At 40.2% G+C, this 14,593-nt stretch overlaps 2 protein-coding genes across 3 annotated transcripts; one reads left to right on the top strand and one right to left on the bottom strand.

The window, feature by feature from the left end:
• Nucleotides 1–244: 244 nt before the first annotated feature.
• Nucleotides 245–4,909, bottom strand: LOC102685975 (olfactomedin-4-like). 2 transcript variants are annotated; one of them, XM_069181293.1, is made up of 5 exons: nt 4,817–4,909; nt 3,026–3,181; nt 2,233–2,451; nt 1,774–1,906; nt 245–1,146 (listed from the first exon to the last, which is right to left on the bottom strand). In XM_069181293.1, the coding sequence occupies exons 1-5, from the start codon at nt 4,859–4,861 to the stop codon at nt 335–337; spliced, it is 1,365 nt and encodes a 454-aa protein (XP_069037394.1). In that variant the 5' UTR covers nt 4,862–4,909; the 3' UTR covers nt 245–334. The 2 variants fall into 2 exon arrangements, with proteins under 2 accessions (XP_069037394.1, XP_069037395.1); XM_069181294.1 differs by lacking the exon at nt 3,026–3,181 and adding an exon at nt 2,849–2,978 and having other exon boundaries at nt 4,817–4,871.
• Nucleotides 4,910–9,339: 4,430 nt separating this feature from the next.
• Nucleotides 9,340–14,065, top strand: LOC102685775 (olfactomedin-4-like). Its single transcript, XM_006641314.3, has 5 exons — nt 9,340–9,459; nt 10,200–10,370; nt 10,769–10,987; nt 11,646–11,802; nt 12,441–14,065. Exons 1-5 carry the CDS (start codon nt 9,400–9,402, stop codon nt 13,265–13,267), a joined length of 1,434 nt encoding a protein of 477 aa, XP_006641377.3. The 5' UTR covers nt 9,340–9,399; the 3' UTR covers nt 13,268–14,065.
• Nucleotides 14,066–14,593: the final 528 nt, after the last annotated feature.

Raw genomic sequence — 14,593 nt, forward strand, 5'->3', positions numbered from 1 at the left:
TAAGATCATGAGGCTATGTGTTGAGAGATGCACACAAGATTTATAAAATAATCATTTTGTAAAAGAAATGTTTAAACCATCATGGTAGCATCACTGTAGAGGTGGAGGTACTGACATGCCACAGGAAGCAAAATATTATAGTGATATAGTTACGTTTCTTTTTTCATAATATCTATTTCATGTAAGACAGCATTGAAAAGCACAGTAAAATGAGCACAGCTTGATTTACATGACCAACATGACATTTACATTTTCTCACATGGTTTATTATGGACACATTTAAACATTCAACAACCTCCTGCCTCAAGGTCATTATTGTCCTTGAAGGGAACTTTTAGAAGAAAAGCTCATAGGCCATCATGTAGGCATCGTTGAAAAGGTAGAGGCGCTGGTCTCTGGGGTTGTAGTGCAGATTTTGGATGCGACCAGAGATCTTCTCAAATGGCAGGCTCAAGACATTGGTTTCATGGCCTGTTTTTGTGTCGAAGGCATAGAAAACCTCCTCTCGGTAGGTGTTGACGTAGCGGGTGGCGTAGAGCACTCCACACACCATGAAGGTGTTGGTCACCGACTTCTTGAACAGCCTGGTCCTCCAGGTCTGGATCACAGCCAGGCTGGAGGTGTTGAGTTTGCTCACCACCATGTTCCCATAGTTCTCCTCTGTGGCATAGATTACCCACAATCCTTTTTCATCAGCTGCGAAGTCTATATCTGTGGAATCATAGCAGCTGTAGTAGCAGTAGGGGAACTTGTCGTTAAAGCCAGCTCCAGGCAAGGTAGCATGAAGGATGGTCTTGGACTTCAGGTCATATTTGCAGAGATTGGCAGTCCTGTAGCAGTTGTAATAGAAAGCCTCATCATACAAGACAGAACCAGGACCTTGGATGGCGTTGGTCGAGGAGTGGGAAGAGGTCACAGTGAAGTCATTTTGGTTCTTTGAAAACATGAAATCTGTGTAGGAGGCATAAGTACGCAGGACATTCCCATATTTGTTGCTATTCACTAGTGGCTGAACCCAGTAAGTCGCTCTTTTCCCCTCCATAGTTTCTTTGCCCCAGGAGCCGAAGGGGTATGACTTGCCAAAAGGACTGAGCTGAGTGACCACAGGGGAGCTGATGTTGGACAGCAGGCGTCTGGAACATTGACCTATAGTGGCACAAAAAAGAGTGATTTGTTTACAAAGCAGTTTAGAGCAGTTTAACATGAGAGGAAACTATTTGGCCTATCTGGCTGATTCGTTTTTTTTGTAGTGGATCCCATTGGAACATAGGAACACGCACAGATTTTATTTTGTACTTTTTCTCCATTCATACTGAGCCCCACCATATTAAGACAAGCTTCTGAAATATAGAGAACTGATCTTCAACCGGACTTGAAGCCGAAAATTTAGTCAGCGTCTGATTCAAATGTTCGTACTGATCTGAGTGTGTGAAAAGACTTTTGGAAACGTCATGCTATTGTTTTAGGGTTGCTGAATTTTATCTTCCAGTTCAGGACTCTTTTAGTAGATCTATAAACTTTAGTTTTGTGTTTGGGGGTTACATTTATAAGCCTAAAAATCAAATCATTACATCAATAACCTACTTTCAGCTGAACAAACAAGATAACTGAATAGCCTCCTCTTGTTTGTACCGGAATCACTTCTTGTGAAAAATAGTTAAAATTTACTTAATCTTCAGTCAGTTACATTTATACAGTAAATAATCCCTTAATGTGTTTTAAATACTTGTTCCTTTGCATTTCTCTTCCATTATGGCCTGCCCACTCTCTCACCAAGGTGGTTGCTGTCCAGGGTCCTGCAGGACTCCAGGCGGTTTCTCAGGGTGCGGAGATTCTCCTTCAGCGCCAGCAGGTTAAACTTGTCAAATTTCTGCAGGCCCTGCACCTTCTCCCGGATGGAGCTCAGCTAGGAATAGTGAGGAGAGAATTAAAGTTCACCATAAACCCTCAAGGCCGGCAGGGTGGAGCAGCAGGTAAGCAGTTTGATTGCCTCTCAATGCTGGGGCCCTGGGTTCACCTGGGGTGGGATCTGCATGGAGTTGTACAGTATGTTCAGGTGCTCTAGTGTCCTCCCACAGTCCAAAGACATAGTGGTAGGATGACTGGCACCTGGGAAAATTGGCCCTGGTGTAAGTGGGTGAGTGTCTGTGTGTGTGCTCTGAGATGGACTGGTGGCCCATCCAGTTTGTATCCTGCCTTGCTCCCGTTGCTTGCTGGGATTGATTAACCCACCTCGTTAGTCAGTTCCCGGCTCTTGGAGGGGTCCACCTCCTCGTTTTGGTGAGCGCCCTTGATCCGCATCTCCAGCTCCTGCAGCTCGTAGTCCAGCAGGCGGAAGTTGAGGGCGTTGTACAGGCCTTTCTTATTGAGGTGCTCAAAGCGGTGCAGACGCTCAACGATGTTCTCCAGTGTGCCTGATATTTCAGGAACTTTAAATTCAGTGAAGTTCACCTGCCAGCAAAAACTCAACAGTGAGGGTTCCCTCACAGCTGCCGTTTCATCTGTTGTGTTTCATGACTTATAAATAAATATATCTCTAAGCTAAAGTTTTGGTTTTGAAAGTTTTTTTTAATTGCACACCTTGCAGTCAGTGAGCTTTGGAACTGTTCATGGTTGTTTTGTTAGTTTTTGTACAAAAGAACATCCTGTTTTGTTTTTTTTTTATTGTGAAGTGGGATGTTAAATAGTAAGCCAGGCAAAATAAGTAACATAAAGCCTTCAGATCAAAATGCCGGTGTTTGATCACACTATTTGTAGTTGGATCTCCAGGGAGTGAGAAGATTGCTGGATGGGTGGTAGATTAGTGGAAATACGCAAGCCTGCATATCTTAACAAGGTTTTCACTTACCCTGCCTCGTGTACAGGTTAACATAAATTGTAGAGATTTGGGTTCAGAATACTGGCTAGTATAGATGTGGCTTACAGATAATTCACAACCCATGAACTACCCCTTCCATAGTCCCACAGATCTTGGCTTCCTGTTGAAGAGACAGGGGAGACCATCTTTAGGATAAGGTGGACTCACTTGTGCCTGCAGCTCCCCCAAGGAGTCCTGGCACTTCTCTATCATCTTTTCCGTCTCTTCAAACCTCTGGACTGGGAAATCCCAGGCACTGAAGTCCAGACTGCACACGCAGGTGTGGCCATGCTGAGCCCCTTTCACACGCTGGGGGCTGGCCACCTGCACACAGATACACTCTTGAAAATAATTATTTAGCTCAGTGATGGTACATTTCACTAAAATGATCACGTTTTCTGAATAAACATGCTACACTAAATGACAGGATCTGCAATATAAAAATGAATATCCCCGTTGCCTTCATTTCTGATTTTCTTTGATCCCAATTTTGCTCCCTCTAAAAATAAATTAAAACTGCAATACATTAATTTCATTATAACTAGCCATTAAAGCCATTTGATGGGATCAGTGCTCTAGATTCCAGCTCACAACACTGCAGTGCTCCAAAACATTTGGTGACCTGGATGTTCAAGATTTAAATATTATCACTGGGCTTTTCATGAGGGTGTTTAAGACATTATTGGGTTCAAGGTGCATTTGCTTCATAAAGTGTCCCAAATTGAGGACACTTTAATTGATTTATAAAGTAGTTCCACTGCAAAGTTAATTACATGTGAAAAGTTTTAGATTCCATGTAGTTAGTAAGGAAAGAAGAGATACTGAGAGGTATTAAAAAAGTGTTGCTGGTACAATTACTGTGTTTGTAATGCCACTTATGATTGCAAACAAGTGCAATAAGATTGAATAGAATTATGCTACAAATTACATTTCAAATAGGGCAAGTGCTACTGCTTTAGGAAATTACTTTCTTATAATAAGTAATATTTAACCAAATATAGGTTTGTATTCTTTTAATATTTATTTTAATATTTATTTGAAATTTCAAATTACAATTAACTCAGATCTAATAGTCTGTAAGAACACACCATTTTGTAACAAAGAATTATAAGATGTCTCTATACTGCCTCTCAGGTGTCAGACTCCTTGTGGGGTCATTTTCTCTAAATTTGTCTACAGGTTGATAGAAATAGATGTCCAGAAACACAGAATGTGTCTAGCTCACTTTTCTCTCCCTCTTTTCATTGTCTTTCTGAAACCATTGTGTACTCTCTCTTCACAGTAATTTTCCATGCACAGAGAATGAAAAATCTGTACTTTCTACTTATTGTGCTCAGGTCTGTCGAAGCCTAGGGCAACAACATCAAAAAAGTTATATGACAAGTGCTAATTCCTAAATTCACAAGTGTGAAGTGAGAGCTGTTCTTTAAACACGGCATCCCTAAGTCTTGAATTGTTTTACAGCTGAGCCTTCTGAAGCAGAATAAAACAACATGAATATCTAAAATGTGCTGTGAAAATGGAAAAAATAACCAGGGAAAACAGCAATGCAAACTCTCACTATACAAAACACATACTGTATATATTTCAACAAAATGAATGTGAAGGCCCTCCAAGCCTTTTTAAAGACCCTCATCTGCCTGTGGCAGTCTCTTACAACTGTGTGAGTTGGAATGACAATGGTAATATTTGTAGCTATGAAAGGTGCTGTCTTAAATATTGAAAACTGCTGCAGACACTTGAGTCTACAACTTAAAAATGACAGATGTTTGATGTTTGATATATTTGTATTGTTCTCATTGGGTGTGTTTTATATTGTAGAATCAGCAGCTATCACTTAAAAGCACTAAATAATTGTACTTGAAAATGCCATGCAAGTCCCAGAGCTCTTCACCATCGCAGGCTGACTATGCCCTGCTGCCCTGTGGATTATTGTTAAGATTTTGGTGGAGTACTCACTGTGGGAGGCAGGAGGAGGAGCAGGAGAGTCGCCACTCGAGCCATGTCTGTCACTGAGGCTCGGAAACGCAGAAGTGCCCCTTTTATTCAGAGTGGAGTCCTTGTTCCCTCCCCTGCACTGAACACAGTAAAGGGACTGGTGCACAGCAGATTGGTACTATACAGGGTACAGCTCTGTATATGTGAGTTGCAATGAGCTTTTTGTACGGATGCAAGCAATATATAAAAAATATGAATGTTTGGATTTAATATATGATCAATTAGTGCAAAATATTAAACAGGCTCATTTCACAGTGGTTACAGCAAAACATTGGAGGATGAGAGCTTCTTTAGAATGACATCTTGGAGGGAGTTTACAGTGCCTAGAGCGTCACTATAAACACAGCCAGATGTGGTTCAGTTTTTCATGAGCTCTCCTTTGAGTATTTCTGGAGTTTACAGTGATTTTAACAGTGTTCCACAGAGCACCTGAGCACATTGAGGTTAGCATCCAAATGAATGTAAATAGATGTCATTTTTCTCACCATTAAAATCAGGAATGCCATAATATGACGTGTTCACAGTAATTCATTGTCATATCCAACCTTTCCCGTCTTTGACATTTTAATGATCATTACTCTAATAAACCACTTTATTATGTACTCTGAAATTAATCTCACAAAAACCATGTGGGAATAATTATTTAATTATAGGATTGCAGAGGGAAACACAAAGGGAAATTTGAAGGGAGATTAATAGTGTTTTTACAGATGGGTGTCATTTGATTGCATTACTGTGTTCATCAGCTAGTTAATTAAATTCTGATTTTTGCATGCCATGCTGAAACTAACAATAGTGATGTCCATTGAGTTGTACAGCCTAGCAGGTTTTCTTTTTAATTCCTTTGAGCTCATTAGTTGTTAAAGGTCTGGGCAGAACCAGAACAAGCTCATCACAATGGTTTTAGCTGAATTTAATAGTATAAGAGAGTTACAGTATGTTTGACTACTGGCCTCCTACCAAACAGCAAGATAGATTACTGATATTCCTGCATAATGTCAATCATTTTTAATTTCTCTCAATTGACATGCAATGGCACCTGTTTTTCCAATAACTTCCATGCAAATCTGGGCAAAGTGAATTTGAATGAAAAAAAAATGAATGTTTGAAGCAGGCTGTTCCCGTCCAAGAGTGTTGAGAAACAGGGATGTGAAACCAACCGTGCAAGCAAATAGCAAAACCTGTGGTCATTATGGCTGATCTTCCCATAACCCTTTTACTTCACTGTGTGAGCCATCCTTCCTCAAACCCCAATGGATGTCTTGCAAAAATAAATTGCAATAAATAAGGCAGAACGACTTGCCTTGTTGATTTCTACAACAAGTCACAAGGTCACCCGCGCGGTTTATTTAATGGAGCTTAGAACTGAAAGGCTGTGTGAATGAGTAACAGAGACAGTAACCATGATAAACTTTCACCATGTGTTTTGTGTGGAGATTTGGAGATGTATTCTCCAGCATTCACCTGGGAATATCTCATTAACCTGTGTGGAGTATGGTGATATTTGACCAATGATTTCATCAGATCTGTAAATGTACTTCACATATTAAGATTTTGGCCATTCTCCTTATATAACTATTTAAGATCAGTCAAATAGCAAGGGGGCTGCTGATGGACTACAACCTTCATCTCATTCCTCAGATTTTCAATCGGATTGAGGTCAGGGCTCTCACAAGAACAATCAAGGACTTTTACCTTTTTCATCTCCACTGTTGCTGTGCCTTATTGATTTGGGTCGGTTTGGATTCTTGCAGAAGACAGTAGGTTTTGCCCCATTTATTTTTTCATTAATTCATTTTCCCTTTTTTCCTCACCCAGTCATTGATGATGAGAAACATCACAGTAACATGACACTGTCACTACTGTTCTTCCCCATCGTAGGGATGATGTTCTTTGAGTGATGTGCTGTTTAGTCAGACCACAAAACATTTTGCCAAATGTGTAATGCCTTGTTGTTGTTGTTGTTTTAGTTTCAGTAATGGCTTCAGGCCAGATACTATATGTGAATTGCCTGGGCTATCAATGTCACTTTCACTCTTTGACCAGTCTTGACCATAATAGCCTGTAGCTCTTTCAAAGTTGACATTGGCCTCTTGATTGCCTCTCTGATCAGTCTCCTTTTTGCTTCGTCATCCAGTATGGCCCGATCTGGGCAGGGATTCGGTTGTGTCATGCACTTTTCACTTTTTATAATATCGTGACCATGCTCCAAGGGATATTTAAGGCTTTTGAAATATTTTTATATCTCCAGCTCTTGAGATGAGATATAAATTGAGATGCACTGCCCAAACAGAAGCCGATAATGTTATTCTGAAATCATACAGGTGGAGGATAATTCGCTTGCTGTGTGATTTGGAAGGCAATTGGTTACACCAGAACCACCACTGGTTTTCAATTGTAATTACTTTTCAGAATGTTCGAGCATTTGTTGCTGATTTGGAAGATGTGTGTCACAATGTTAATAGAGGTAAAATAAGTTCTGATTTAATGTGTCTTGATTTCAGGCTATTAAGACTCAACATGTGTTAGTTTGGAAAGGGCATGCAGCCTTTCTATAGGCATTGTTAGTAGTACAAAATGGCCTTTTCATTGACAAATAATCAAAGAATACTGTAGATTGTGGAGAATTGGTTTGTTCCATCCATTTTCTAACTGCATCATCCGATTCATGGTTATGGGGGATCTGGAGCTGACAAGCATCTCGACAAGCAACAGGCACAAGGCAGGATATACCCTGGATACAGCAGCAGTCCATCACAGGGCTTGATCCTTAGCATACAAAAGTAGTGTCATCATTGCATTACTGACAGACCAATGAGCTGTCCAGTTTATATCTATTTTTTAAGGTCAGAGTATTTCCATGCATGTCACCACTCCATTTACAATGTCTCACGCCACTGCCGTACAGCCACTTTCAAATTCTGTTCTTTTCAAGTTAGCCTGTTCTGTTAAACATTTTATAATACACTTTTATATTGCATGACACACAGTAAATTGATAAGAAGCATGTTGGATTTCTGTTTGTTTACCCTATACTTATATCACAGTCTCAGCACTTTGGCGAAACCAGAGCATTTCACAATTTCACAAAAAAGCCCCTAAATTGACCAACAAGGATGTGGAAAACTTTTAATTTTTACCTTCCATATATAGTAACTACTGAAAAAAACACATTTTAAAAAAAAATTGTTTCAGTTCTCCACATATGCCTGTGATAGTACTGTATATACAGCTTCTTCCTGTTTCTATTATATGATGGAATTCTGCTTTACAATGCACTAGCAAGATATAACTTTGAATATTATGTTGTTTTTGTCACTATACCGTGAAAGGATATTGTAGCCTAAGAAAGATTTTAAATAGGAGTTTCAAGAACCTTCTTTGGTGTACTGTAGCTTTCAAAGGTTGTGTTTCAGATTCAAACTGTCAGCTCTCCTGTACCTCTAAACAACCGAGGAAAACCTAGACAAGGAGCCGATTTTTAGTGCAGGAGGTTCAACTTCTTCAGTATCTCAAAGCTTTGGGAGCTGTAGTGAGTAACATTACCGAAAGAACAATCATCTTATGCTGTACCACGCTCAGAGGTGAAGTTGAGATTCAGACAGGGGTTGACTTCTCCTCCACCAACGATTCAATCACAACTCCACAACAGCGAAGGAACGTAATGAGTTTCTGAATCCCAGCCTAAGGGTCCATATTCTTCAAGTATCACAAACCACTATAAAATCAGCAACCTCTGAACACATGAGCAAATTAATCTGATCATAGTTTCATAACATTTGTGAATGCGACAAATCTCCTCACTAGATCAGAGTCATTTATGTAGAAGAGAAGTGTTTTAGAACTGACCCTTGAGGTACACCTCCAACGACCTCACTCTGGGCTGAGAAAACCCAAAGAAACAAAAGAAAGGTAACAAACAAGGGGAGGGCATTCAGCCCATCTAGCCAATTTGGTAGTTAGTAGCTAATTGATCCAAGGACCTCATGTGACCATTTCTTGAAAGAAACCAGGGTATCAGCTTCAGCACGTCTGGGAAGCTAGTTTTGTTCTCCCAAAGCCCCTTGGTTTTCACTTGTGTACTCAGGTACATGTTTTCATTTTCATTCTGAAGCTGTCCACTGGTTTGACTTTGTCAATGTCTTTGACAACTTTGAAATGTGTACAGTACCAGGTTTCCTCTTAGTCCTCTGTGTTTAAGACAATTAAACACAAGGAACCTGAATGCCCCTTATCAGTACACAGCAGTCAAACATCTTTTTTTGTTAGGGATTCCAAACTGAACCTAACGTATTGTACTTGGATGAAAAGCTTAAGTGTTAATCATCTTTGGGAAATTATCGCTAAATTAGCTCAAATACAATTTGCTGAATCATGGTAAAGACAGAATTTCTCAAAACCATTTCTTAAGCAGCAAAACCCCAAACAGATGTTACTTTCCTCCACCTTCTCACGAGTGAGAAACTGAAAGTTCCTCATTTGGGTTATGTTAGATAGGATAAAGAGCTCCACTATTGGTCTCTCAGTGTCTCACCAGTTGCAGAATGGAGACAACAGTCATAACCTCAGCTCTGCTTCTAGTTCTTCTCTTCAGCCTCTGCAGGGTAAGAATCCAACTGTCTTTTCACTGTCCCAGCAAACAGAGCATATTAATCTCATCCTACATTTTACAACAATGAACTGTTTCTCCCAACATGTTGTTCTCACATAACTCTGCAATTAGAGCTCATAGTGCTTTGAACACAGTTTCCTTTACTGTGCGCAGAGATACTTATTAGATGTTTAATGTTCAGCAAATGGAATTGAAACAATAATAAATAAATAAAACTTGAAGCAATATTTTGGTTTGATTTTACAGGAAATTTAAAACACCTCTAATCCTTTATATACAGTAGTCATATTAATTCTAATACAATCAGAACTTTTGATACTGCACATTGTCTTGCTTGACTTTAAACAGAGAGATTCCTCTATTCCATTAATTGTTCTATTTATGGACTCTAGAGATTCCAGAAACATATTTTGTATAAGAATATATTTTGTATAAGATCTAGACTTGTAATGCACTTTAATTGAATCCTGTACTAATGTATATGAGACCTGGTTAGTTTTTAGGTGATTGTTATAGAGTACAGTATCACTCATTAGGTCAAGTCCCTTGATTTTCAATATATAACTTACGATGTTTCTTACTTATTTTACAATGTCTTCATACAAAGAACTTCACACTTACTTAAAATGAATTGATTGCATTAGACCAGGCAGTAATATAGCACCCGCCCCCTCTGCTGGGTGGTTTAATGAAGTACAGCTTATAGAAATGTGGAATTTTGTTCTTGAGCAGACCTGTCAGAGTCAGAGGGAAGAGGAGGACCTGCTCACAGAGGTGGTGACCCCTTCTCCCGCATCCTGCTTCTGTGAGCTGAAGAACCTGGGCCAAGCCTTCCCCTGGCAGACACTGGAGGACATGCAGAGTGCCTCCAGCAACTGTACTCACGCCATCACCAAAGAACAGGTATTCCTGCACTGCTCGGGCCATATTAGTGTACAGGCAGTATAGGAGTAAGAGAGTTCAAAAGTTCTATACTGGGCTGCTTGTCACTTCCAATGATCTTATACCATAACCTTGGCAAGTAAAATAAGCAAATAGTTAAGTAGTCTAGAAGCTGTTCTGGAAATCCAAGAACTAGCTGAAATGCAGGAAAAAGATAGTTGAATTGTGTATTAGGAAACCTAGTGTGTCATGTTTAGGGGAAAAAAAGTTGGATTGCAATCTTCATGAAATTTTAAGTGTGTGATACCAACAGTAGAACACCACATGTGGGAAAATGCATTGAGGTGTTGTTTTGTAAAGAACTGGTCCAGAACAACACCAGTTGCTTCACAATGCTGATCAGCCTGTTACCCCGCTAGCTGACCGAAGTGGAGACCCTGCTGGACAGCCTGCACTACCGGCTGCTGGACCTGGAGAAGGACGTGAAGGACCTGGAGGAGGCGAAGGATGAGGGGATGTACGGCATCATCTCCCTGAGGATCATTGAGATCGAGCTGAACGAGATCAGTGACCTCCTCGCCAGGCTCAACAGCACCACCCGGAACCATCAGGCCCTCACTGCCAGAGTGGCTCCACAGGTAACACACTGGCTCCATTGACACAATGCAGCACAACATGTGGAGTTGTCTGCTGTGAATTACATTAACTATTTTCCAGCCCTTGAAGGTCAGCAAGAATGAACTACTGACATATCACAGTAACGGTGACTGTGATCTTGGTGCTCTTTTTTGGCATGAATCAAGTACACTAATGTAATTTATTTCCCCAGCTCTTTTCCAATATTAGATGACAATAAATTTATACAGTACAGTATGATTCATTAGGTCACGTCCCTTAATTTACCATATGTAAGTTGATCAATATTTTTTAAAATATGATGGGCAGGTAACTGTGATCACTGATGCAGATCACATTTAAAGCATTAATACAATAATAAAATACACCACACGATACAATAAGCCAATACAATTCTAAAATGTATGTCTACCAATAAAAGACTGCACAAATACATTTTAGATTACTCATTAAACATATGCATTAGATCCAACTGTATTGTAATAAATTATGTAAATGAACACAAATGCATTTAATTTTTTTGAAAAATGAATTGACCTAACCTAGTTGTCCTGCTGAAAATCACAACAATAAAAACAGTTTGTGAATCCTCCCACGCACATGTAGAATGTCATAAATCCATGCACCTGAAGGTTTGACCAGGTGTCTTCCTTTGTTCAGCTGGAGATCCTGATGACTGAGATGGAGAAGCTGGTTGACTTTGATAGGATGCAGGTCGTGAAGAAGGAGCAGGAGAACAAAAGGGTGAAGAGAGATCTGGCATCTTGCAAGACAGAGCTGCAGGCAACACCTGCTCCACACAGCACCTCTGCACCAGGTGAGAGAGACAGAGTTTGTGCTTTCCCCTTCCAAAACAAAAACGGCAGACATCCAAGCTCCTGATCAGAAAATATCAATGATGAAATCTGAAATTATAAGTGAAATCTGGGCATGTTCAAAGAAATACTTCTCTTAAGAAGGTTGGTTTAGATCCATGATGTGCGAGTCTAGTGTATTCTGATGGACAATTCACATCTGTCTGAGATTTGCCAGGTTCATGATGAATGACGTGGCAGCTTTTCTCACTTTTCTCACTTTACTGTATCTCCACCACCTGAGCTGGGCCATCCATCTCGATGTCTGAGCACCATTAGTAACGTCATTTTTCCTTCCTCTGCCTGAGTCTGTAATTCCTGTTGACCACTGTCTGCACAATCCTTCCTCAAGTGGTGAAAAAGGGAACGCTTGACACAGTGCCTCATGGAGAAGACATCCTTGATTACCTTATCTTTGCATCACAACAGTAACCTTGGATTAACGATTCTTAAGGATAAAAATAATTGCCATTTGTTAAGTTAGTGCTGAAAACAGAAGGATATTTATTTTTGTTTTATTTAGTGGGAAAAATGTAAATTGATTTAATGTATGTCTTCTTGTTAAAACAATTTTAGCCCAACTAATTTTCCCTTCTCCTAGGAAACTGTCCTTTTGGCCAACTTCGGAACGTAAGTGGTCCCAGCAGCTATATTGTCACCCAATATGGCACCTCCTATACTTATGGCGCCTGGGGAAAAGACCCCAAACCAGCCCCTGGCAAGGAAGACTGGTACTGGCTGGTGGTGCTGACCAGCAGTAATGCCTACGGCAACTACATTCGCACTTACAGCAGCCACCTCACCCTGATAGCCGCGCAGAGTGTTAGCGATGTCACAGTCACATCTTCCAATCCCACGACCAACTCCATGATGGGCCCCGGATCTGTCATGTATGACAACGCCTTTTACTACAACTGCTACAATTCACCTAGTGTGTGTCGCTTTGACATGACATCCAAAGCCATCACCTCCATGAGCCTCCCAGGGGCAGGCTATAACAACAAGTTTCCCTACTGCCATCTCACCTCCTGCTACAGCTTCACAGATATTGACCTGTCTACTGATGAGTCGGGGCTCTGGGTGGTCTATGCCTCTGAGGCCAATTTTGGCAATGTCGTCCTTAGCCGACTTAATGCCAGCAGCAATCCTGTCGCTCTCCAAACGTGGCACACCTCTCTGTTCAAGAAAGCCATCTCAAACACCTTTGTCACCTGTGGGGTGCTGTATGCCACTCGCTACGTTGACAAGGAATACGAAGAGATCTTTTATGCCTTTGACACCATCACAGGCATCGAGCGAGGCAACCTCAGCATTCGCTTCAAGAAAGTGTCACCCATTATCCAGCACCTCAACTACAACCCAAGGGATCAGCTCCTCTATGTCTATAATGATGCCTACATCATCACGTACCAGGTGGTGTTTGGGTAGTCTGATCTTGAAGCAGCCTGTTTCAGCCTGCAAGCCCAGCTCAAGCACAGACTGATCACGAATAGAACAACATTTACAAGGAATCCTCTACAAACAGAAACACCAATGGAAATGTATGTGCAAGAAGAGACTCCAATTGTTCTATTTTACTCATTTGCTTGCTTGTTTTTTGCATTTTAATTATTTTTTTCATAAATGTTAGACAAAAAAAGAGTGGGGGATAGATCAGATGATTCTGTTTATCAAAAAGTAGAGAATACCCCATAATAATGAGCTATCTCCAGTGGCTATTATAGTCCCAATAACTTACCACATCCATTCTTACTTACAGCAGATGGTGACACAGCACTGTCTGAGATATTAGTCATGGTTTAGTCCTTACTTGCACTTCCTAACTGGCTGCATGTTAGTCCATCTGAGCTGACACATTTGATAGGTCTGTTGTTAATGTTGAAAGTACACAAGAGGCATGTTCACCAAGAATGATGCATTTTATGAGATCACTTACAGTACATAGCCCTTTTTTCCCATAACATAGCACATTCTACTTAGAGTCTGATTTAATAGAGAAGTGTATAATATAGAGTATAAAACCTGGATCACTATAACCCTGTATTGGACTAAGCAGTTAGATGTATATATGGCAGTATATTAACATTAAATAATATATAACAAAATATATGTGAAAGCACTTTTAGTGAAACATCAGGTTAAAAATAATTAAAGTAACAATTGAAAGTAAATATGTGGTTTGAGAATAAGACCAATAAAAATGCAGTATTGAACTGGAATACATTATTTTATTGTACCTAATCTTTTTTGTAGAAATCTTTACTTATGAAATGCATATGTACTTTTAGCATTCCAAACGCATTACTTAATCACTGCACCATTTTGTAATTAATAAAATGATTTTAAAAAAATGATAAAATTGCTTCTGACAAGCAAATGGAACTATTTGCCAATCAGTTGTTGTGACATGTGAATGAAGAAGAATTAATGTATGCCAAGCCAGGGTTGCACACTGGGCTGAGACTCTGACTGGTGGGGCTGTCTCTGCTGTCTACAGCAGGGCCTCCGTGGCTTCGGGGAAAATTGGCCCTGACATACAGTAAGTGTGTTGGTTTGTGTCTTTGTGGCGCCCAGTGATGGACTGGTGTCCCGTTCAGGGTGTACAGTATCTTGCCTCGCACCCTTTCCCTGTCGGACAGTCTCCTGCTCCCCTGTGACACTGTATTGAATAAACATGGTTAGAAAACAGATGAATGAAAAATATCACGATGGAAAATTATTATTTTTTACCCCAAACACTGGTTAGATTCAGTC

Source organism: Lepisosteus oculatus, chromosome 20 (genome assembly GCF_040954835.1).
Source record: "Lepisosteus oculatus isolate fLepOcu1 chromosome 20, fLepOcu1.hap2, whole genome shotgun sequence".
NCBI lineage: Eukaryota > Metazoa > Chordata > Actinopteri > Semionotiformes > Lepisosteidae > Lepisosteus > Lepisosteus oculatus.

Excerpts from the sequence above, each read along its gene's own strand:
- LOC102685975 (XM_069181293.1), bottom strand. The coding sequence starts at position 4,861 with ATGGCTCGAGTGGCGACTCTCCTGCTCCTCCTCCTGCCTCCCACA. Across the intron at positions 1,907-2,232 it reads GCCGGGAACTGACTAACGAG|CTGAGCTCCATCCGGGAGAA; the intron begins GTGGGTTAATCA and ends CACTATTCCTAG. Across the intron at positions 1,147-1,773 it reads CCTGGACAGCAACCACCTTG|GTCAATGTTCCAGACGCCTG; the intron begins GTGAGAGAGTGG and ends GTGCCACTATAG.
- LOC102685775 (XM_006641314.3), top strand. The coding sequence starts at position 9,400 with ATGGAGACAACAGTCATAACCTCAGCTCTGCTTCTAGTTCTTCTCTTC. Across the intron at positions 10,988-11,645 it reads CTGCCAGAGTGGCTCCACAG|CTGGAGATCCTGATGACTGA; the intron begins GTAACACACTGG and ends TCCTTTGTTCAG. Across the intron at positions 11,803-12,440 it reads ACACAGCACCTCTGCACCAG|GAAACTGTCCTTTTGGCCAA; the intron begins GTGAGAGAGACA and ends CCCTTCTCCTAG.